Source organism: Pseudonaja textilis, chromosome 16 (genome assembly GCF_049901715.1).
Source record: "Pseudonaja textilis isolate UNSWEBS1 chromosome 16, rPseTex1.2, whole genome shotgun sequence".
NCBI lineage: Eukaryota > Metazoa > Chordata > Lepidosauria > Squamata > Elapidae > Pseudonaja > Pseudonaja textilis.
In genome coordinates, this window is record NC_142005.1 from 9,830,367 (window position 1) to 9,854,744 (window position 24,378).

General features: G+C 47.9%; 2 protein-coding genes across 8 annotated transcripts in view; one reads left to right on the top strand and one right to left on the bottom strand.

The window, feature by feature from the left end:
- Nucleotides 1-517: 517 nt before the first annotated feature.
- RIIAD1 (regulatory subunit of type II PKA R-subunit domain containing 1) lies at nt 518-4,836 on the bottom strand. The gene is given in 5 exon segments (XM_026720253.2): nt 518-666; nt 1,810-1,856; nt 3,372-3,448; nt 4,739-4,785; nt 4,788-4,836. Coding segments are annotated over 5 exon segments (279 nt in total). The 5' UTR covers nt 4,822-4,836; the 3' UTR covers nt 518-592.
- Nucleotides 4,837-11,827: 6,991 nt separating this feature from the next.
- The window catches only part of CELF3 (CUGBP Elav-like family member 3), a 30,208-nt gene continuing 17,657 nt past the window's right edge, over nt 11,828-24,378 (top strand). For 4 of the 7 annotated variants that reach the window (XR_015739722.1, XR_015739721.1, XM_087914258.1 and 1 more), the window contains exon 1: nt 20,328-20,410. Coding sequence is in view for 2 of the 7 variants with exons in the window: in XM_087914260.1 (XP_087770386.1) it covers nt 13,696-13,753; nt 20,328-20,410 (141 nt within the window). In the remaining 5 variants the exon portion in view is untranslated. Of the gene's footprint in view, nt 12,248-13,665; nt 13,754-20,327; nt 20,411-24,378 lie in introns of those variants that run through there. The other 3 variants (XR_015739723.1, XM_087914261.1, XM_087914260.1) reach the window with 3 other exon arrangements.

Sequence of the window (24,378 nt, forward strand, 5' to 3'; positions counted from 1 at the left end):
AAGCTGCCAGCTTCCCCGCTCCGTCAGGGAAGATAAGTCAGGGAGGATAACACGGGGAAAACTTTCTCTCCCCCCCCCTCTTTCCCCCAGCAAAGGAGGGACGGCTGCCAACAATCTCATTAGGGCCCTACGTGAGGATGCTGGGGGAAGGGGGGGGGGTCCGTCCGGGATGCACCGGCGGAGCAGGCCATGAATATTCACGCGGAGCTGCGCCTGCTGCAGAAGAGCCATCCATTACGGCGGCCTTGACGTCCCACCTTATCAAGGTGACTGTGAGATCATGTCGGCAGAGCCGGCCAGGCCTGGAGAAGGAGGGGCGCGGGGGGGGGTGGGGGGGGAGGGAACGGGGAGGGGGCCAGACTGCGGGTGAGGTGGCCCTGGACGCTCACAAAAGGGAGGGTTGCAGCCCCTCTCCTCCTTCCTTCTCCTTTCCTTCTCCTCTCTTCTCCTCCTCCTCCTTGCCCTTTGGTGATTTCCACCCCTCACTGAGCTGGGGGGAAAAAAGGAGCCATTTTCCACGCAATTTTTGTGGGTTTATTAACAACCGGTGAAAAGGAAAGAAATGCCAAGAAATATCATAATTCTGGGCCCCTTAAGTAGCCTGGTTTAGCTTCTCCGTCATCTTCTCTTCGATCTTCTTCGGCAGCTCCGGGTTGGTGAAGTAGTCTGGGAAGCAAAAAAAGGCGAGGAAAACGGAAGTTTGGGGTGGGTTTTTTTTTTCTCCTTGCCTTGGGCGCTTCTGGGGGTTGGGCTAGATGACCTCCAAGGTCCCTCGATGGCAAATCGGGGGATTTTTTTTTTAGCCTATTTCGTTTCCCTGCTTTGCTCCTCCAAGGGAGCGTGCCTGTGTGTGTGACAGGTCCCAGGTGTGCAAGCGGCCGAGGGAAGCACTCTGCACATGGTCAGGGGAGCGTGACACACACGCCTCTGGGGCTCTCTTTGCCTGACGCTATTCTCTTGCAGGGCTCTTGTCCGCCCTTCTTAGAAGCTAAAATCTTCTCTTGCGAGGCGGTGCTGATAGAGAAACATCCTTGCAAGGAAAATATTATTTATTACTCCATTTGGGGGAGAGAAGGAAGGAAAAGAAAGGAGGGAAGGAAGAGAAAGTGAAGCAAGGAAGTAAGGAAAGAAAAAAAGAGGGAAGGAAGAAAGAGAAAGAAAAAGGAAGGAAGGAAAGGAGAGAAGAAAGAAAAAGCCAAGAAGGAAGGAAGAGAAAGAAAAAAGGGAAGGAAGGAAAGTTTAAAGGGAGAACCGTTTAAAGTTTAAAAGAGCCGAATCAACTTTCAAGATTCTGTTCAATGCAGAATCTCCAGAAATTGAATTGAAGCAGCCATTGATTTTAGTCTGAACAATCAGCAAGTTATTATTAATTAATCACAACAGGGTTACGCCTCTGTTTGAAACTTTATTTAGCTTGGGAGCGGGTTCTGCTTTGCTTTTTAAATGTATATTTTTTTAAAGCCCTGCTTGCTTGGCCCGCTCTCTGGGGCTCCTTCCCCAGGATTAATTGGGGGTGGTGTCTCCCCAAAAAACCCCACGTTAAAGCAGGCATCCTTGAAACCCAGGCACCGCGGTTGGGCATCCGATCGGGGCAGAGTAGACGTCCTTGTGGCAAAGAGAGAACATTGGAGGGGGCCGTGAAACCGTCTGGCCAAAAAGGAAAAGAAAAATATCAGAATTTTCCACGGTGCCCGTCCGATTCCCAGCCAATCGGCAGCCCAGGCTGGTGTGTTTTGCACGCACTTCAATTGGACACGGACACTCCAGATCTCCCAATGGGGAATTGTTCAAATACATTTTAATACTCACCTGCTGCAAATTCTCGGATATTCTCCGGCCTTTTCATCAAGACGTCTCTGGAAATCACCAAAGGGCAAGGAGGAGGAGAGAGAAGGAGGAGAAGGAGGAACGAGGAGGAGAGGTGGAGAAGAAGGGAGAGGGAGAAAAAAGGAGAAGAAAGAAAGGAGAAGAAGGGGGAGGAGGAGAAGAAAAGAAGGGGAGGGGGAGGAGAAGAAAAGGAGGATGAGAAAAAGGAGAAGAGAAGGGGAAAGGAGAAGAAAGGAGAAAAAGAAGGGAGGAGAAGAGGACGAGAAGAAGAGAAGGAGGAGGAGGCGAGAAGGAGGACAAGACAGGAGGAGGAGAAGAGAAGGAAGAGAAGAAGGGGAGGGGGAGGAGGAGAAGGAGGACGAGAAGAAGGAGAAGAAAAGGGGAAAGGATGAGAAGAAGAGGAGGGGGAGGAGGAGAAGAAGAGGAGGACAAGAAGGGAGGAGGAGAAGGAAGGAGGAGAAGAGGAGGAGGAAGGGGAAATGGGGCAGAAAAACAGATTTTCAAAGAGTTTTTTTGTTCCTTCCCAGCCTGGCCGGTCCTCGTCCCCTGTCAAATTGGTAAATGAGCCCCTTCCCTTATCGAAAATCAATAAGGCAATTAGGGACCCAGGAGAAACGTCTAATTTATACCTGCCCTCCTCCTGCGTCGGCAGAAAGAAAAAAAATCGGGTCTTGGGGGCCCCGAACGGAGCTTTCGATGGGGAAATTAAAACCCTCGGAAAAAAAGCCTACGAGAGAGGCAGCCGGCCGAGGAAATATTTATCACCATTAAAAATACCATTTCCTTTTTTTCCTGAACTACCGTTCGGGAATCGATAAAGCAATTAGCAAAGCGCTCCAGAAATTGAGGTTTGGTTTGGTTTTTTTAAAAGTTGGTGAAAAGAAATTTACCGCTTTGTAAAAAAACAAACAAAAAACAAAAATTTAAACACCCCAAACCCTAGTTAAGGCCACGCCTGGAATCCTGTACCCAATTTTGATCGTCATATTACCAAAAAAAAAACACAGAGGTTGAGACTTTGGAAAAGGTGCAGCGAGGAGCAACGAAGGTGATCAAAAGGCCTGGAGGCTAAAACAGAGGAAGAACGGCTGCAGGATTTGGGTTTGACCCGTCTAGAGAAACGAAGGACTTTTAGGGGTGAACGTGATATCTGTATTTCAATATTTGAGGGGGTCAAATTCTTCTCCAAAGCCACCTGAAGGCTGGAGGAGAAGCAACGGATGGAAACTAACCGAGGGCAGAAGCAGCGGGGAATTGAGGAGGAAATTTCCTGACAGTAAAGGACGGTTAACCAGTGGAACAACTTGCCACTAGAAATTGTGGGGGCTTCAAACGTGGGAGGCTTTTAAGAAGAGACTGGACAGCCGCTTGTCTGAAATGGGTTCTCCTGCTTGAGCCAGGAGGGCTGGACTAGAAGACCTCCAAAGGTCTCTCCCAACTTGGTTGACTTCAAGCGGTTGTAAATTAAGGACTATCCGTAATCAGTTGGGCCTTGAGAAGAAAGAATGAAATGAAAATCCTTTCGCTCGACCTGGGAAACTGACCTGAGAAATCCAGACAGCAGAACCTTAATTTCGGTGTGAGCCCGGAGGTATTTTTCGTTGTTAATTTTGGTGTTGATCTAGGAAGGAAAAGATACAAAAGGAAGATCCCAAAAGATAAAAAATAAACCAAAAAATAAAAATAAAAGTGGTTATTTGAAAGATCACTCGTGCCTGCCTTGGTTTGAACTATTACTATTCCTAAAATTGCACGTTGGGTAGTTCCCACCCCTCGCACACACACGCACAAACACACGCACAAACACACCCCATACAGACAAAGCCAGCCTCCCCTGCAGGGTTGTATGGCAGGTAGAAATGGTGAGGCCACATCCGAGGCTTCAGGTCTCCTAAGGAAATTGTATCCTGCAGTCCAATGTCGGCACTAGCTGGGCGTGTTTTCCCGACAGGGATTTTTCCTAGGTTTGTGTCGGTGTGTTTGTGGGTGGTGAGAAAGACACTCCTTCGTAATTGTCCCCGGTTGTATAACAAGCCTCATCCTAAGATTTCTCCAAAGCCCTGGAGCCTTTCCAAAAGGCACTAAAATCCTTTTTAGTATTATGCAGCCAATAATAATAATTAAGAATAATAATGAGGAGGAGGAGATGGAGAAGGAGGAAGAGAACTCAAAAGAAGAGGAGGAGGAGGAGAAAAGGAAGAGTAAAAGGAGAAGAGGAGGAAGGAGGAGGAGGAGGAGGAGAAACGGAAGAGTAAAAGGAGAAGAGGAGGAAAGAGGAGGAGGATTTCATGGATGTAACAGGAAAAATGAAAAAATAAAAATAAAAAAAATAGAGTTTTCCTTCTCTGTCCCCATAAATGTTTCAGAACAATTCAAATTTCCTTGGATTTTTCTCCTTGTTTTCCTGGTTTCATTGTATTATTGGCAGTTGGGGTCCTTCCCAATTTCAGCTCCCCCCCGCACCTCCTCCGTCATTTCCCCCCCCCCCAAGCTGACCCACATTTGAACCCCAAATCTCAACCTGGATCGGGTACCAAACCTCGGTCCGATTTTGCCATCTCGTTTTTTTTGCACATCTGGGGCCCTTTGGGGATCTCGGCTAGTTTTTTTAGGAAGCTGGCTAGTTAGGTTTTTTTGGGGGGGGGGGAAGCCCCTTTTCTTTCCTGGGGGGAAGGGACTTGTTTATGGTGGGGAAGGTTAAAAGATTAAAGATTCAGATTAAAAGATTTAAGATTAAAATTTGTGGGGTAGGGGGGACTGGAATTTCCCTGCCAAGAGAAACGGGCAGCTTGGTCCTTGCTTAAAAGCCTGCAAAAATTATCCTTTCGTTCAGCTTTGGAAAGCATAAGCGGGGTGGGGGGTCCCTTTGCCCTCTCCAGGCCTGCAACTCCGCTCCCCCCACCCCCCACACCTTGTAGGTCATGAGCTGAGTCTGTTGGGGGGCGCTGAGGGCCCCCCATCCAGGCTTTCCAGGCCTGTCGTGACATCAGCCATTTTGCTGGGTGGCAGCCGCTTCCGTCGTCCCTGGCAGGAGCTGCTGTTGGCGCTGTTGCCATGGGGACCCCGGCTAGCGGTTGCAAGGCCTTGCCCGCAGGAACAGGCCTGATTCCTTCCTGCCCCCCACCCCCCTTTCCCCCCTTTTTTCCCCCCTGTTTGCTTGATTTCTTTCTTTCTTTTTTTAATCTCTTCCCCTCCCTTTTCCTGCTTTCAATTTCCACACTTTGCAAGGAAAAAAAAGCCAATGGCAAAGCCGGGGTTTGAAGAGAAGCCGTGGGGCAGGCGTGCGTGCGTGTGTGTGTGTGTGTGTGTGTGTGTGTGGATTGGGGGGAGTGAGGTGGGGGGGGGAGTTGCATTCATTTTGCAGCCCACCCCACCCCCAATGCTGCAACCAGTCCTGAGGTGCTGTTGGGTTGGCCTGACTGGGACTTTTTTCGCCTCCTGGGGAGGAAAAAAAATGGTGAAAGTTTTTCTACCTCCCCCCCCCCAAAAACACGAAACACCCCCTCGGATTCTCTTTCACAATCCAGCCCCTGTGGTTGTGACTGGCACCAAGGCCTTCTAAAGGGGAGGGAGGGGTCGATTTGATGCCTTTGCAGGCTGGGGGGTTCGAAGCCCACCTTGGCTCGGCCGGCCGGCCCGCTCGCCCATATCTTGTGCCACAAGCCAGGGTTAAAAGAGAAACCAGGATGCGCAAAGCAGGTCGCCGTGGGTTTGGCTTTTATTTCCTTCCGCTTTTTCCTGTTCCTCCCTCCCCCGTTCCCCTTCCCCTTTCTCTCTTCCCTCCCCACTCCCTCTCTCTCTCTCTCTCCCTTCCTTCCTTCCTGTTATTCTTCCTTCTCTCTTTTAATTTCCTTCTCTTTTCCTTCTTTCCTCTCCTTATCTCCCTTCTTCCTTCCTTCCTCCCTCCCTCCCTCCTTCCTTCCCTTTTTATTTCATTCCTGTTTTTCTTCCTATTATTTCCTCCATCCCTCCCTCCCTCCCTCCTTCCTTCCCTTTTATTTCATTCCTGTTTTTCTTCCTATTATTTCCTCCATCCCTCACTTCCTCCCTCCTTCCTTCCCTTTTATTTCATTCCTGTTTTTCTTCCTATTATTTCCTCCATCCCTCCTCCCTCCCTCCTTCCTTCCCTTTTTATTTCATTCCTGTTTTTCTTCCTATTATTTCCTCCATCCCTCACTTCCTCCCTCCTTCCTTCCCTTTTTATTTCATTCCTGTTTTTCTTCCTATTATTTCCTCCATCCCTCCCTCCCTCCCTCCTCCTTCCTTCCCTTTTTATTTCATTCCTGTTTTTCTTCCTATTATTTCCTCCATCCTTCACTTCCTCCTTCCTTCCTTCCCTTTTATTTCATTCCTGTTTTTCTTCCTATTATTTCCTCCATCCCTCCCTCCCTCCCTCCTTCCTTCCCTTTTTATTTCATTCCTGTTTTTCTTCCTATTATTTCCTCCATCCCTCACTTCCTCCCTCCTTCCTTCCCTTTTTATTTCATTCCTGTTTTTCTTCCTATTATTTCCTCCATCCCTCCCTCCCTCCCTCCTTCCTTCCCTTTTTATTTCATTCCTGTTTTTCTTCCTATTATTTCCTCCATCCCTCACTTCCTCCCTCCTTCCTTCCCTTTTTATTTCATTCCTGTTTTTCTTCCTATTATTTCCTCCATCCCTCCCTCCCTCCCTCCTTCCTTCCCTTTTTATTTCATTCCTGTTTTTCTTCCTATTATTTCCTCCATCCCTCCCTCCCTCCCTCCTTCCTTCCCTTTTTATTTCATTCCTGTTTTTCTTCCTATTATTTCCTCCATCCTTCACTTCCTCCCTCCTTCCTTCCCTTTTTATTTCATTCCTGTTTTTCTTCCTATTATTTCCTCCATCCCTCCCTCCCTCCCTCCTTCCTTCCCTTTTTATTTCATTCCTGTTTTTCTTCCTATTATTTCCTCCATCCCTCACTTCCTCCCTCCTTCCTTCCCTTTTTATTTCATTCCTGTTTTTCTTCCTATTATTTCCTCCATCCCTCCCTCCCTCCCTCCTTCCTTCCCTTTTTATTTCATTCCTGTTTTTCTTCCTATTATTTCCTCCATCCCTCCCTCCCTCCCTCCTTCCTTCCCTTTTTATTTCATTCCTGTTTTTCTTCCTATTATTTCCTCCATCCCTCACTTCCTCCCTCCTTCCTTCCCTTTTTATTTCATTCCTGTTTTTCTTCCTATTATTTCCTCCATCCCTCCCTCCCTCCCTCCCTTCCTTCCCTTTTTATTTCATTCCTGTTTTTCTTCCTATTATTTCCTCCATCCCTCCCTCCCTCCCTCCCTCCTTCCTTCCCTTTTTATTTCATCCCTCTGCTTTTCCTCCTATTATTTCCTCCATCCCTCACTTCCTCCTTCCTTCCCTTTCCTCCCTCCCTTCCTTCCTGTTTTTCTTCTTTCATTCTCTTTCCTTTTTATTTCCTTCTTTTTTGCTTTTTTTCTCTTTTCCTTCTTTCCTCTGCTTATGTCCCTCCCTCCCTCCCTCCCTCCCTCCCCTTCTCCTATTTTACAATACCCCACACCTCTCAGCTGTTCCTTAAAAAAAGAACTTTTTAAAAAACCCCAACCCTGACTCCGTGAAACAAAGCGAGGATGGAGAACCAGGCCCTGGGTGTGCCTCTGCTGTCTCAGTGTGCACGTTTATTACCACCTCTGTGTGTGTGTGTGTGTGTGTGTGTGTGTGTGTGTTTGCACAAAGGCGGGAAGGAGCCGGTGTCCCCCTTCCCATCTCCTCCAGGGATGAGGTCATCGTGGAAACGGAGCCGATCCTTAAATCATCCTGCCATCTCCAATATCCACAAACAGGGCACGCTTCTCGACAGATGTCAATATATATTAAGTCGGCCGGCCTCTCCTCGGTCTTCCAAGGAAGAAGGCGGTGAGGGCTGGCAGCTGCTTGGAACCCGGATCTGTTTTGTTTTTTTAACGTCGGGAGGTTTAGCCAACAATTTGGGACAGGCCAACTTTCACGTGCCGGAGTTCAGTTGCCCGCCGAGGGCAGGCAAGATCTCAGCAAGGCCTGGTCACCTCCTGAGGGCTCCGCTCTGCTCAGTGGCCAGTGAGAGCGGCAGGACTACAGCTCCCAGCATCCTTTGCCATGGGCCCTGCTGGCCAGGTGTCATGGGAACCAGAGGCCAGTCAGCGTCCGGAAGGAAGATTCCCCCAATTTCTCAGCTGTGGGCAAAATGACCTTGGGGCTGCCTGTGTGGAAAGAGACTCAAGGCTGTGGTTTATGGAAGACGCCATCCTGGGGACAGCAGAGGCCTCTAACCACTCAGCTATACTCCTGGGTTGCAAAAGGCTATCCATTTGGATAGATAGATAGATAGATAGATAGATAGATAGATAGATAGATAGATAGATAGATAGATAGATAGATAGATAGCTAGATAGATAGATAGATAGATAGATAGATAGATAGATAGATAGATAGATAGATAGAGATAGAAAGAATAGGGAGACAGATGTGTGAAAGGGAATGGATGGATGGATAGATTAGATAGATAGATAGATAGATAGATAGATAGATAGATAGATAGATAGATAGATAGATAGATAGATAGATAGATATAGACAGACAGGGTTGAGATTTCTCTTCCTCGCTTGCGAAGTTGGGAGTCCTGTCTGGATGGGACTGGAGGGGAAAGGTTTGTGGACTGCCTTCCCTCCCCACCCCCACCCCCAGGCTTGGAGACCTCTGTGCATGCTCAGAGATGCCCCCCCTTTGCCAGGCTGGCTGGCAGCGCTGGGGTTCAAGGGAAGGCCTTGGAGGTCTTGGAAGCGGGTCTGCACCTTCACTAGGCCTCCAGTTAGGGCCGTAGCTGGCAGGCGGGGAGGCGAGGGCAGGCGGCTGTGCCCTCCCCTTCCTCCTCCTCCTCCTCCTCCCCCCTCCGCCCCAGCTTTCTTCTAATTGTGGTCTGGCCAGCTGTGTTTCAGCACCGCGGACAGATCCTGAACAATAGGAGCAGCGCTGGCACTTAGGGAGTCTCTGCAAATTCCAAACTGGGAGAAGGAAGGAAGGAAAAAAGGAAGGAAAGAAGGAAGGAAGGAGGGAGGAAAGAAGGGGGCAAAGCCAGGGCAAATCCCCCCTCCATTCCAGCCCCCCCCCCTCCATCTCTGGGTCTCCTACCCCTTCCCTGTCCTTGTGTCCTTTAGGGGAGGGGTCTCTCTCTCTCTCACACACACACACACACACCCCGAAGGCTTTTGAGATTAAACCAACCTTTCTCCAGCCTTCCCGGTTGTTTTTCCACTTGGAATAAATTGTGGGTGTCTCAGGCCCAAATGTATATGTTGCCCCCTTTCCTGGTCCCACTTAAAGGCTGGGCTTTTGGCTCAAGGAACCGGGGGCCGTTAAGAAGAGGAGTTACAGGACAGGGAGGGCGATCTTTATTTCAGTCTCTCTTGCATTTTGTGGCAATGCAGTTCTCTTGTTGTTGTTGTTGTTTTAAGCATCCCGGAGTGTGCTGAGAAAACGCAACTTAGGCAGAGGAAGAGATGGGGAAATCGAGAGGGAGGGGGTTTTGAGGGGTGGGTTATTTTGGGGCACCCCTGCTTTCCCCCTTCCTCAAAACTGGACCCCAACGTTTTCCCTCTGAAATGGGAGTTGAAGAGCCGGAAAAATAAATCCCTTCGCGAAATGGGGAAAAAAAAAAAAAGATTTAGACAAGATGTTTATTTGGGTTGCCCGCTCTCGCAACCAAGAATTGAAGGTGGGAATTAGCAGCTTGGAAATTGGCTCGAATTGAGGGATTTATATCGCCCCACAAGCAAACTTTTGGGGGTTTTATATATTCCGGGGAAGGAAAATAGTGGAAATTCTCGGCGGTTCTGAACGGAGAAACAGAGAATAATCAGGGCTGTTTAGTTTAGAGGGGGTTTTGTTGTTGTTGTTCCTAAAATAAAAAAAAAAAACATATCCAGAGAGATTTGTTGACGGTCCTGTGCCACCCAGAATGGTGCAGTGGAGCTTCTCTATTCAAAGATAGTCTACCCTTGGGGATAAATAGAAAAGGAGAGTCACAGCTGTTTTTCCAAAGCTTCTTTGTGGCCCCTGGATGAGTGAAACCAAGCTGGTATTTTGTGTTTGTTTAATGCAACCGAATTTTCTAAGGCCTTTCGGGTGGGTTTCCTTCCACCATTTGAGACCGTGTTTTGTTTCATTTTTATTCCTTCCAATCTTGGGTATGCATGACTGCCCAAAGCTGGAAAAAATATATATATATTCTTTTTTGACTGGTATCACTAAACGAAAAAAAGCCTTTTTGGTTCAGATTCTCGGGCTGTCTGAATCCACAGCCCGTGTTTAATTCTTGCTAGCTTAGGATGTGATTTCCAGGCCAGGATCTGAAGTTTTTAAAAATGCAGTCAAATCACCTCTGGCCCTGAAAATACCTGTAAGCAATTGCATTCCGTCAACATTGCCTTAGCCTTTTGTGCTGCAAAAGCCACGTCAAATCTTATTTATTGACTGTTTACTTGATGCAATTTCATTTGCTGCTTTGTAGGGTAACTCTGGGCAGCTTGCAGTGTTAAAATAGCATATATAAATATATATATATATATATTTATATATGTTTTCTTAAGTTTTTGCAGGTACTTACATGTATGGCATTCAGCTTTGTTCGGGTATTTTCCCACGTCATTGTAGTTGTGCTTTTAAAGTTGTAGCAACGTATCAGCAGAATCTCATCTGCCATCATCAGGTTTCTGTATTGGGTTCGTCTATATATAGTCTGCTAGTTACAATACTTTGTTTAGTGCCCATTCAAAGTGCCGAGAAAAAGTTTCTTATGACCAATTTTCGCACTTTATGACCATTGCAGCATGCAAGCCTCGGTCACGTGATCAAAATTCAAACACTCAGCCCCTGACTCGTATTTATGATGGACGCAGTGTCTTGGGGATTCACGATTCCCCTTTTGCGACCGTCATAAATATGAACCATCGGCTGCGTGTCCGAATTTTTGCGACCGTCATAAATATGAACCATCGGCTGCGTGTCCAAATTTTGATCCCGTCGACTGTACGGATGCTTCAAGTCACTCCCAAGTCCCTTTTTTTCCGGCGCCGTCGTATTTTTGAGCGCTCACTAAATGAACTGCGGTAAGTCGAGGATTAGCTGCGTCCCCTCCCACCCACCCACCCCTATCTTGCAGGGAAGAGGAGAAAAACAGCCCCCCACCCCACCCCGCGGGGGGGATCTGCCAGCCTTTTGCGTTTTTCTCCCGAGTTGGCACTTGGCGGCCGGTCCCTGACTCTGCCACGGTTATTAGTCGAGGGAAAAGAGGTGGACTGGACGGGTTGGAGGCTGGCTTGGTTGAGGAGGCTCCGACCTGCCCCACACTGCCGGACCTGAGCCTCCGGAGGGTTGGGGGGGAAGGGGAGAAGCCCAGAGAAGAAGGGGGCCCGGGAAGGCGGCGGGGGCACCCCCAGAGAAGAACCCAACCCGAAGAAGAAGAAGAAGAGGAAGAAGAAGAAGAGGAGTAAGAAGAAGAAGAAGAAGAAGAAGAAGAAGAAGAAGAAGAAGAAGAAGAAGAAGAAGAAGAAGAAGAAGAAGAAGAAGAAGAAGAAGGAAAGAAAGAAGAAAGAAGAGAGACGGGCGGAGGTGAGGATTAAAGACCGCGACGCCTCCAGCGAACCAAAGTTGATCCATCTTAAAACTTCATTTCAGGGCGCCAGGCCCCTTCCTTCCTCTTCCTCCTCCTCTTCCTCCCCTTTGCAGCCCCCCCCCCTCCCGAAACGTCAGGATGAAGGGTCGGGGAGAAAACTCGTGAAGAAAAAAGGACCGGCTTGATTGTTATCTGGGCAACTCCGGGTTTGAAGGGAGGCAGGAGAAGAACCCAAGAACCAACCGGGCTCCAGTTGATATTTTTGGAATTCTTTGGAATTGTGGTTTTATTCGGGGGGGAAACCCGAATCGAAAGGAGGCTGGGCGGAGAGGACAAAAAAACGGACATGCCAGTCCATTAAAGCCAGACCGGAGGGCTCTTTCTCCCTCCTCCTCCCCCCTTTACCCTCCCCAACTCCCCCTTTTCATCTCCTTTTGTCTCCCGCTGCCAAGTGGGGTGATTCCCCCCCCGCCTTTTTTGGCGCTTGGTTCTCCCGGTTATTCCTATTTATCTCTTTTTATTTGAATTAAACCCCCCGCTGTTATCAGAGGGGGCGTAGAGAGAGAGAGAGAGAGAGAGAGGGGGGGGCGCGGGGGCGAGGCTCCGTCGATTCCGAATTCGAGGCTCGCTCCGGTTCGGCGCCTGTTTGGACCAATGAAGGAACCGGATGCCATCAAACTTTTCATCGGACAAATCCCTCGGAATCTGGACGAGAAGGACCTGAGGCCGATTTTCGAGCAATTCGGAAAATCTACGAATTGACGGTCATCAAAGATAAATACACCGGCATGCACAAAGGTGAGGAGACGGGGGTTTGCCGGGGTGGGGGGACGGGAGGAGAGCCCCGACGGCCCCCCCCTCCCCAGCTCCGAAGACCCTTCAAAGAGGAGGGGGCTCCTGGCTTTTCCCAGGGAGGGAGGGAGGGAGGGAGGCCCCGGTTCCGAGCGATGCGTGGATGCGGGTTGGGTTGCGGGCGGCGGGGTGAGGAGGGGGCGGCAGAGCAGATGGCAGGGGAGGGAGCTGGAGATTTGCATGGATTAGAAAGTGGAGGGGAAGCCCACCCTCCTTTCCTCCCTTCCTTGTTTCCTCTTTTCCTCCCTCCTTTCTTTCCTTCCTTCTTTCCTCCCTTCTTTCCTTCCTTCTTTCCTCCTTTCCTCCCTCCCTCCTTTCTTACCTTCCTTCTTTCCTCCCTTCTTTCCTCCCTTCCTTCCTGCTTTCCTTCTTTCCTTTCTCCCTTTCTTCGTTCTTTCTCCCTTCTTTCTTCCTTTCCTTCCTCACCTTTCTTCCTTCCTTCCTTCTTTCCTTCCTTCTCTGCTTCCTCCCTCCCTCCCTCCCTTCTTTCTTTCCTTCTTTCCTTCCTTCCTTCTTTCTCCCTTCTTTCTTTCTTTCCTTCCACACCTTCCTTCCTTCCTTCTTTCCTTCCTTCCTTCCTCCGTCCCTTCTTTCCTTCCTTCCTTCCTCCCTCCGTCCCTTCCTTCCTTTTTTCCTTCCTTCCTTCCTTCCTTCCTCCCTCCCTCCCTCCCTCCCTTCCTTCCTTCCTTCTTTTCTTCTTCCCTTCCTTGCTTCCCTTTTTCCTTCCTTTCTCCCTTCTTTCCTTCCTTCCTTTCTCCCTTCTTTCTCCCTTTCTTTCTTTCCTTCCTTCCTTTCTTCCTTCCTTCCTTCCTTCCTTCCTTCCTTCCTTCCTTCCTTCGCAGGGCATGACAGAAGCCCGAGAGGGCCCCGCGTGGCTTTCAAAAGGGGACGAAGGTGCAAACACGAAGCGGGGGGAAGGGGGCCATGCGATGGGGGTAGAAGCAGGGATGGGGTGGGGGTGGGGGGTTGAAAAGGTGCCTAGATTAAGCAGACTGGCGGGATCCCACCCACCCCCCACCCACCCCGCAAAGGCGGTTCGGCGGCGCGTGTTTTGTTTTTTTGCAAGGCGCCAGGTTGGCTTTGTGGCTTGTCGGGGATCCCAACAAGCTGGGATTAGACCGAGGCTTGTCTGGGCCGGGCGTCTGGGGCAGGAATGCCTCGCGGGGGTGGTGTTGTGGGGGTGGGGGGCTTGTTTGGGGGTCTGGCAAGGCTGCCGCCGCTCTTGAGGGAACAAAGAGGAAACCTGTGTATTTTTAGCCCGCCTGGCCCGGCGAGCCTTTTGCTCTCCAAGGCGAAAGACGCCAAGCTTGACTCAGCTCCGGCCGGGGGTTGGCTTCCGAAGGGGGAGGCTGCTGCTGCTGCCGCCGCCGGCCCGCCTTTGGCTGGCCTGCCCGATGCTCCCCGGGGCTCCCGAGAGCAGCTTCGCCTCCCGGCGTCACTCCAGGAGGGGACGTGAGTTTGGCTCGGCTCTCTGGAGGATGGGGGGATTTGGGGGGAGAGACCCGGGTGGGCGCTCAAACTTGGAGATTTGGAGGAGGAGGAGGAGGGAGGGGAGAAGGAAAAGAAGAAGTAGAAAGAGGGGAAGGAGGATAGGAAGGCAGGAGGGAGGGAGGGAGGAAAGAAGGAAGGGAAAGAAGAAAGAGGGAGGGAGAGAAGGAAGAAAGGAAGAGAGGAAGATAGGGAGGAGAGAGGAAGGAAGGGAGGAGAGAAGGAAGGAGGGAGGGGAGAAGGAAGGAAAAGAAGACAGGAGGCAAGGAAGGAATAGAGAAAGATAGGAAGCAGAGGGAAGGAGAAGGGAAGGAGGGAGGGAGGGAGAAAAGAGAAGGAAGGAAGTAAAAGAAAAAGACAGTAGGAGGGAAGGGAGAAATAGAGGAAGGGGGGAATAGAGAAAGAGTGGAAGGAAGAGAGAAGGGAAGGAAGGAAAAGAGGAAACAGGAGGGAGAGAGGGAGGAAGGCAAAGAAGATATAGAAAGAGAGGAAGGGAGGATAGGAAGGAAGGAATAGAGGGAGGGAGGAAAGAAGGAAGGAAAAGAAGAAATAGACAGGAGGAGAGAAGGAAGGAAGGAAGGAAGGAAGGAAGGAAGGAAGGAAGGAAGGAAGGAAGGAAGGAAGGAATAGAGGGAAGGAAGGAAGGGAAGAAATAGACACGAGGGAGGAAGACATAGAGGAAGGAGGAAATAAAGGAAGGAAGGAAGGAAGGAAGGAAGGAAGGAAGGAAGGAAGGAAGGAAGGAAGGAAGGAAGGAAGGAAGGAAAAGAAGAAATAGAGGAGGGAGAGGGGGGAAGGAGGGAAGGATTTTTCTCCCCTTCAACACCAGGAGAACCTGCACTGCTTTGTAAACATTCCCCTGATTTGCAAAGGAGCGAAAGCAAGAGGCAAATTCCCCAGGGCCAAGTCAGCTAAGAATAAAATCTAATTAACACCCACACTGTACTAAAGGAAAGTTTAAAAGAGGCTGAAAGAAAGAAAGAAGAAAACAGACACCTCAGGGATTAACCCCCAACTCTGGGTCCCCTTGAATCTGGGTTAAACCCGCAACCCTGCCTTCTCCCATTTCCCATCCCACCCACCCACCCCTTTGCCCCCAAACTTTTGGGGGTCAAGACAGGGAGGGGGAGAGAGAGAGAGAAAGAGAGAGAAAGAGAAAACTGCTTGTTTTGATCCAGGTTGGCTGCTCCCAGCTCTGATGGATGGAGCAGCCTGGCAGGTGTGCACTGTGTCGTGTTGTGAACCATTTTTGGCTCTGGGAAAGGAACTGGGAAGGGACCAGGAAGACGGGGGGCGGGGGAGCAGCCGTGCAGCCTTTGCTGAGTCAATTCTCACTTTAAAATCCAGGAAAACAGAACCGCTCTTAGCCGACCTCCTGTGTCCAAAAGGAGGGGGTGGTTTTTTTTGGGGTGGCAAGGAAATATTTCTCTTAAAACAGCTGCAGAACCAGACTCGAACGATGGACGTTTTTTATGCAGGTTCAAGTTTCAACCAGTCCCCTTGTTTGTTTGTGTGTGTGTTGTTGCTGTTTTTTTTTTTTACAAGAATCACTGAGGACTAGAACCTTAGCTTGTTTTGCAGGGAATCGATTAGCCATTTGACTGCTTGAAGGGCTTGGAGGGGCTGGTGTGTGACCCCATCTCTCTCTCTCTCTCTCTCTCTCTCTCTTTCTCATCAAGGGTTGGATAGACCCTGAGAAACTTCCTGTGTTTTTAGCATCTGTATTCTGGGATATGTGTGTGTGTGTGTGTGTGTGTGTGTGTGTGTGTGTTTTTAATTCAAATAGTTCATCCATTTTTGGATGCCTTTTTACCGGTTTTGATTCGGAGGAGCAGTCTCATCCACTTCTGGGCGGCGAAAGGCATTCTTTCCAAACTGCAGAGATGCCACCGAAAAAAACTTGGTGGGGTGGAAATAAATGTTGAACCGTTTTAGGATGGTGTTTGAGGAGGAGTGAGGCTGCATTCACACACACACACACACAAGCCCTTGGAAAACTAATAATTTTTTTTGCAAGAGGCGATAAGCAAACAAAGATTTGCAATTTCACACCCAGCGGTGTTAAAGTTACTACTGGTGTAAAATGCTACTGGAAGCGGGGGGCGGGAAGACCACTTTAATTTGTTCCTCAAATTTCTAATCAACATTTTGTAGTCCACTGTGGAGGAGAACCCATTTCAACACCTGAGGATGTTTTGATCTTAAGAAAAACAGCCACATGGCAAAACCATCAGTGACTCAGGATTAAGAGCTGAGAATAGGAAGGATCAACTCCCCCCCGCCCCCCGTGGCACAAGTTTTCCAGGGCAAATTTATCCTGGCAGGTTACTAGTCCTCAAGAGAATGGACTCCTCACCTCTGCTCCTAAGTTAGCACCTTATATAGGGAGGCTTAGATTCGGATTGCTTTATTTGGCTGAGTTGGGGTGATGAAGTGACATTTGGTGGGGCGGGTAGGGAAGGCGTCCGTGTTTCTCCAATGATATCGATATTTAATTAAAAACCTCAGTGAAAAAGGATCAAAGGTTTTGCCCTGGAAAAGAAGCCTGTTTGCATTCCAGAATATTATTATTATTATTATTATTATTATTATTATTATTATTATTATTATTATTATTATTATTATTATTATTATTATTATTTTCACGCAAAGGGACACAAAATTTTTTTGTTGCTCTGCAAATATTCCATCTGCTTCTTTCCACCTTCCAAAGTTCTCTGCAATTAGGGGCGACCAGGTTTTCAAACCAGCATTTAATTCGGGTTTGTTTCGAGCGTCGCGGCCTTCCCCTTTCAAACACCCTGTGCTTTGTCACCCTCTCTCTCTCTCTCTCTCTCTGGCTGCCAATTTGGAGCACGTGCCAGTCCTTAGGCCTGGCACGAGTGGCTGCCAATGCGGTTTGACTCTCGTCATTTGCGGTCTAACCAGGTTGGTGGGGAGGGGGGGGTGAAAAATCTCCCCTCGCCCCCAAACTGGGCTGGTTTGGATCTCTGAAAGAGGAGAAAAGGTCTGGTAGCTTTTAGGGATCCACAGGAAAATTGGAGGCAAAATGCCAGGTTGTATGTAGCAAAAAAAGCTTAAAGTTTAAATTCTGGCCAGTTTGCACACATCGCGCTGTGCTAATACAGACCGGGGGGTGCGAAAAAGGTGTTTTTATTTCAGACAGAAGGGCAGAATAAAAATTCTCTCTTTAGCCCTCCTTTAGGGCTTGGCCCAATGTGGCAGGAAGATTGTGGGGTGCCATGGCTTGAGAATTATTCTGAATTTACCAAGAGTCTGCTTGAGGCCTGCTATCAAATAAATTGGCTTTTTGGAAGGATTTATAAACATTTCTTGGCTTGCAAATGTTGCGGAAGGAGAGTCTTTATCTCTCCCCACGGGGTGGGGGGTTGATCTTATTTTATTTATTAAATTTATACGCTGTGTTACTCTCCCCCCGCATCCCATCCAACGGCCTCCCCTTACTAAATGCTAAGGCCAGGCCCCTTATTCTGCGGCTACCACTTGGCGTCCTTCAGACCTACTGGTTGAGGGCGATGGACATATTTTGGAGGTGTTTGGGATTAAAAAAAAAAAAAAAAAGAGGTTTAAAGTGAAGAGAGTGGGTAGATGTAACCTGCAGGTTTAGGCAAGGGGGTAGTTAGCAGATCAACAATATTTAAAACTTCCCTTAACTTAGAAGGAACTTAAAGCAGTATGATTTGCCCCCCAAACCCTTTCAAGACAGACAGACAGACAGACAGACAGACAGCTAGATAGATATAGATAGATAGATAGATAGATAGATAGATAGATAGATAGATAGATAGATAGATAGATAGATAGATAGATCTGTTTGGAATTGTTCAAACCCAGCTAGAGAAGGCTTGCAAAATGCAGAATGCAGGAAACTTTTTTCTTAAGGAAAAAGGAGGAAGCACAGAGAAAAGAATTCAAGATATTGATAAAGAACGGGTTTTTCGAGGCTTTTTTAAACCTGTCCTTGTGTAACAGGGGGGAATTTGAAATCAATTACAGAAGGAAGAAGTGGACGTATTTTTCCCCAAGACAATTTGGAAGGGTTGGGGCGCCAGGCACCCGACCCAGAGCAAAAAATCGGGGCGAAGGACCGAAGGCCTTTTGGTGAAGATGCGACGAAGGGGATGGATTTTATTTTTTTTATTTCTTAAAATTTACTAAAATGAATCTGAGAGGGCTGCCCGTCTCGTGGAAAGTGACTTTTGGGCAGTGTGTAATAATCCAATAAAGAAAAAAGGAAAACAACAAAAACAAAACCCAGGATTCGGCTTTGCGGGCGGATTAAAGATTTTCTTTGGGCTCCCTTAATGGATTTTGACAATATTTGGCTTTTAGAAAACATGTCACAGAAAATAAGCAGAGGCTCTTTTTTTTTTTTGACTCTTTTCCTGTTCTGTGTGTGAAGTTTAATTGAGATGTGGAATAATTTTTGAATTTGGGGACTGAGATGGTCTCAAGGAGCACCAAAAGAGACTCAACCCAAATTTGAGAATGGAGAAGCCCATAAGAAGCCCCCAAATTCTTTCTTTCTTTGTCTTCTCCTCCTCCTCCTCTTCCTTTCTTTTCTTCTTTCTTCATCCTTCTTCCTTTCTCCTTCCTTCCTGTCTTTCTCCTTTCCTCCTCCTCCTTTCCTCCCTCCATCTCGCATCTTATTTCTTCCTTCTTCCCATCTGCTTTCTCCTCCCTTCCTCCCTCGATCTTCCTTCTTCCATCTCCCATCTTCCTTCCATCTCTTTTCTTCCTTCTTCCTTCCTTCTCCCATCTCCCTTCCTCCTGCCTTCTTCCAGGTCCCATCTTCCTTTTTTTCTTTTCTTTCACCCTTCCTGTCTTCTCCCTTTTTCCTTCCTTCTTCCTTTCACCTTCCTTCCACCTTCCTTCTCCCTTCTTCCTTCCGCATTGATTTGGAGACAGAAACTCAGCGGGGTGGACTGTAAGGAAGGGATCTCTTTTTTGGGGAGGGGGCCCTGGCATCTTTGCCTGCTTTCAGCCCCCCACCCCACTTTACAGAAAGCTCCCACTGGCAGCTCGCAGGGCTGGGCTGACGTGGCACCATCAGGCCAAACTACTGGAGCGTGACAAGCTTAGCTTTTCCACTTGGTTGCCTGTTGTGACAGGCAGAGGCTAAATATAGGCCCTGCGCCGAAACCCGGGAAGAAATGTAGCATATTTTGCTGATGAAAAAAAAAAAAATTGGGGGGAAGGGGGGTGGGGAATAAATAAAAAAAATTAAAGATTGGCAGAGAAAGGGAGACCGGCTGGGATGGGGAGAGCGTCACGTCGGAAAAACTTCTCCCTCTTTTTTAAAAAAATAAAAAACTGGGCCCTCGGCCAGAGGGAGAAGAACGTGGAGCCAAAACGGATGGGATTTGTAGTCCTAAAGTGGCACAAGTGTGCCATAGCTTCGCACACACACACACACACACACACCATGGCTTAAGTTCCACGAAGCTGGAAGGAAGAAATATATATCTGGGTGTACAAACATTCAACCCGTAAATTAACAAGCCAGCTTTCTAAACCTGGTTGTTTCCCATAAAATATCACTTTCTGCCCCACTCACTCCCTTGCCTCCCAATTTAGTGATCTCCGAATCCCCAAACGCATGGCACGTGTTTAAAATTTTGACAGGCGGTGAATAACATCTAGAAAAAAAGATACTTATAATTTTATACCATTTATACCAGCGGGTGAGATTGGTGTATGGCCAAAACTGGAAGAATGACGATACCCCTACAGAAAGTGAAATAATAAAGGAAAGTTAATTCTGTGCAGAGATGGACAGACTAACTTTAGAAATCAAAGATAAGGATGAGACACAATATTAGGAAGTCTGGGAGTAAAAACGTATCAATGGCTACAGAGGAAGGAAAAAGAAAGAAAAGGGTTGACGCTTTATAGAAAGGAAAGCTAAAGTTTTGTAAGCCGAAGAGAATGGAATATAACGGACCAATATGAAATGATACGATGCATGAGTATAAAAGACGGTTGTAAATATGTATATAATTGTAGATAAATGTAAATAGAAATAATACGCAGCTACCACTATACTAATAACATATGGGCAAAAGGAAATTAACTGTGTATCTCTATACTACAGCTTGTATGGCCAATATGATAGCCAAGAAAGTCGCACTGTGTTCAATTGTTTTTCAAATTTATTCAATAAAATTTATTTTTAAAAAAAGAAGGAGTTAGCAGCAGAAAGTCAGTATGTTTCTGCCATCCTGCCCAAACTGGCCAGATGTTAGCTTGGAGCCCAGCTGGAGAGGAAACCGCCCAACTGTGCTGGCTATCCCAGAGGTGATACGTTAAGGTAGACTGCCTCTGAATACCGGGCTCTTTGGATTTTTGAGTTTGGAATATCTGTTGTCTACCAATTTAGGGGGTCTTTCCTGCAGGGATTTAGAGCTTCCCAGGAAGGGACCGTTTGGGGAAGGCCCTACAGATTTGGCAACCGAAGGGGGGAATGTTTTTGGCGCGCCGTGTGTGAAACCTGTGGGTTTTTTTTGTCATCCTGCAGGATGCGCCTTCCTGACGTACTGTGCCCGGGAATCAGCCCTCAAAGCCCAAAGTGCGCTGCATGAGCAGAAGACTCTGCCAGGGGTAAGTCCGAGGGTCGTGCCCGCCTGTTGTGCCAGCCAGGGGCCTTATCGCCCGTTGCAACTTGGAGCAGATGGCTTCAGCGGCAAACACCATCTGGGTAGGCCTGGGCACACACGGTGCATGGAGCCCTTGTGTCTCCCTGTTTGCCGATCTCTTTCCGTTGTTTGCAGAGGCCGGGTTTCTCTCCTGGATGATTTCAAGCCGAAAATCATCCCTCAATAGGTTGTTTAAGAGTTAAGAGAGAGGCCGGATGCGCTTAAGGGCAGTTCCTTTGGAATTCGCCATCATTCGGGCTCGCTTGGAGTATTTCCTGGGTCTACTAGTAGACGGGGGGTATTTAGTCAACGGTATATGACTTTCTCTCGATAAGTCTAGAATAGAATAGAATAGAATAGAATAGAATAGAATAGAATAGAATAGAATAGAATAGGATTCAGGGTAGAGTAGAGTAGAATAGGATAGGATAGGATAGGATAGGATAGGATAGGATAGGATAGGATAGGATAGGATAGGATAGGATAGGATTCAGGGTAGAGTAGAGTAGAGTAGAGTAGAGTAGAGTAGAGTACAATAGAATAGAATGGAATGGAATGGAATGGAATGGAATAGAATGGAATAGAATAGAATAGGTTTCAGGGTAGAGTAGAGTAGAATAGAATAGAATAGGATAGGATAGGATAGGATAGGATAGGATAGGATAGGATAGGATAGGATAGGATAGGATAGGGTAGGGTAGAGTAGAGTAGAGTAGAGTACAATAGAATAGAATGGAATGGAATGGAATGGAATAGAATAGAATAGGTTTCAGGGTAGAGTAGAGTAGAGTAGAGTAGAATAGAATAGAACAGAACAGAACAGAACAGAACAGAATAGAATAGAATAGAATAGGAAAGGAAAGGAAAGGAAAGGAAAGGAAAGGAAGAAAAGAAAGAAGAAAAGAAGAAAAGAATAAGGAATAGAATAGAATAGAATAGAATAGAATAGAATAGAATAGAATAGAATAGAATAGGATTAAAGTAGAGTAGAGTATATATATATATTTAAAGTCTTCACGTAGGTAGAAAGTGTGTTTAGGATTAGCTGTTTTTCTGCACCGAATATGGCACCCCAAGCGCAGAATCGAGTACTTGGAGAAAAATGAAATGATTTGTTTTTTGTTTTGTTTCATTGGAAAGGAGTCATCCAAGTTTCTAGTCCTCACCGCACCCAGCAAAGCCTGCAAGGAGAATTGTGGGGGGGGGGGGAGAGGAATCGTTCCCAGCCCTAATCAGATTTGCTTCTTGTCCAGGGCATTAATTCTTGACTTAACCTCCTTTGCTGGGGCTGCAGTGGGGGTGGGGGGTGGGGGGGATAAACTCACCAGAGAGAGGCGGTCAAGCCCTTGGCCGCCGAGGAGAAAAGCCGGCGGTAAATAGGATTATGGAATCGGAGGATCAGCCGCGGCCCTGCTCAGTGAAATCGGAGCCCGGAGGGAGGCTGGCATCTGCCCTGGCAGTGGGGGGGAGGGGGCGTGCGGGGGGAGGAGGGCTGGGCAGCAGGAAGAGGCTAGGAGGCCTTGACCTGGGTTTAGGAGAGAGCCAGCCAAACCAGGTTTAATCCTGGCAAGAGGTTCTGGGGAAACGGCCCGTGTCGTCCCAGGGAGGGGTTTGACCCTGCAGATGGAGGGGTGGAGGGTTTGTTTCTTTCTTATTTGGGGGATAGGGAGGAGTGGCTTTGGGACACAGCCCTCCCTTCCTTCCTTCCTTCCTTCCTTCCTTCCTTCCCTCCCTCCCATGTTTGCCTTCCTTCCTGTCTCATCTTTCTTCCTTTTCTCCTCTGTCCCTCCTTCTCTTTTCTACTTTTCCTTCCTTCCTCCCTCCCTCCCCCCCTCTTTCTTTTTTCCTTCTTTTCCTTCCTCCCTTCCTTCTTTGCTTCCTTCCCTTCCATGTTCACCTTCCTTCCTTCCTTCCTTCCTTCCTGTCTCATCTCTTCCTTTTCTCCCTCTGTCGCTCCTTCCCTTTTCTACTTTTCCTTCCTCCCCTCCCTCCCTCCCTCTTTCTTCCTTTCCTTTCTGTCCTTCCTCCCTCCCTCCCTCCATTGGTCCTTCCTTCCTTCCTTCCTTCCTTCCTTCCTTCCTTTCTGTCCTTCCTTCCTTCCTTCCTTCCTTCCTTCCTTCTCGCCTTCCCTTTCTCTCTCTTCCATTCTCTCTCTGCCTTTCCTTCTTTCTCTTCTCTTTCGTTCCCTTTCTTTTTTTTCCCCTTTCCTTTCCTTTTCTCTTTCCTCTTCTTTCCGGTGTCCAGGAAGGCGCGTCTCCCTTCCTCCCCACCCCCACTGCCCACCTGCCCTCCCGGGCGAGGCCTCCCCTCTGCTCCCTCAACTTTCCTGCCAGCTATTAGCCCAAGGAGGGGCGGTTGAAAAGGAGCAGGTGTTTTGCCAGCTGTCGCAGAGCCGCGAGCACTTACCTTGCCCCCCGGCACCGCCTCCCGCCAAAGCTGGACCTGGGGGGGGTGGAGTGAAATTTGCCTTCCACGGCCTGCCTGGCGGGGAGTGGGGGCCACAAGGAAAAGGCTGCCTGCAAAATCAGACAATTATAAAAATTAGAAAAAGCCCCAGGCCCAACACCGAGGCCCACCAGAGGCAGCTGTTCTCCTCCAACAGGCCTCAAAAATTGGGTTGCACAACTCCACTATCTTCTCTTATTTCTCTCTCCAGCATCTGGAGGGTAGACTGCTCTGACACATGGAGATCCACTAAAATGGATGGTATTCTTTACAAAACAAAAGTTCATTGCGGGGGACAAATATATGTATGTATGTATGTATTTATATATAATTTATTATATATATTATATATATTATAATTTATTATATATATAATAAAATATGCACGTATGTATGTATGTATGTATGTGTATATAATTTATTATATATATATATTATATATATTATAATTTATTATATATATAATAAAATATGTACGTATGTATGTATATAATGTATGTATGTATATGTAATTTATTATATATATATTATATATATTATAATTTATTATATATATAATAAAATATGCAAGAACACACACAACCAGAGATTCCCACTGCAGACATCATGAGATTTCCTAACCTTTTCCTTATCTGGGCTGGGAAAAGGATGCTGGGTAGGAATTGCCCAACCCCTGTGACGAGTTCGAGGATGGGAAAATATGCTAGCAAGAATCCAGATGAAATTGAGCACAAGGCGGGCTAGTAACTCTACAATGCTGGTTTATTCGTGCCGTATCTAGGTCTCCTCCTCTTCCTTCTCCACCTTCTTCTCCACCCCTCCCCTTCTCCTTCTCTGCTTTCAGCTCTTTCTCCTCCTTCTTCATCTCTATCTCATTCCTGTCTTCTCCACCTTCCCTTCTCCTCCTTCTCTTCCTTTTCCTCCTTCTCTCCATCTTCCTGCCTGCCTGCCTGCCTCCTCTTCCTCTTCCTCCTCCTCCTTCTCTTAACTCTTTCTCCTCCTTCTCCATCTCTACCTCCTCCCCGTCTTCTCGTTCTCCTCCTCCCCTTCTCCTTCTCCTTTTCTTTCTCTCCTCCTCCTCCTCCTCCACTTCCTGGAAGTTACAACAATTAGCCAATGGAACTGCTTGCCTCCAGAAGTGGTGGAGGAGGCTTTCAGAAAGAGATTGGACCACCATTGGCCTGACCCGGTATAGGATCTCCTGCTTCAGCAGAGGGTTGGACTAGAAGGCCTCTGAGGCCCCTTCCGGCTCTGTTATTCTGTTATTTCCCCGCCCCTCACTGTAGCCCCTAACCCTGAAGGCTGTTGTGTCCCCCATTCCTGGACCCAGATGCCCCACAAACCACGGCTACAAATCTGCACTCGCTCCCCTCTCGGCAGGAGATCTGGAATTTGGTGGATTATCTCCAGATTTAGTCTTGGGCAGGCCGAGCCACAGGGCTGCACAGGGGGAGGAGGAGGAGGAGGAGGAGGTGGGGGGGGAGGCAA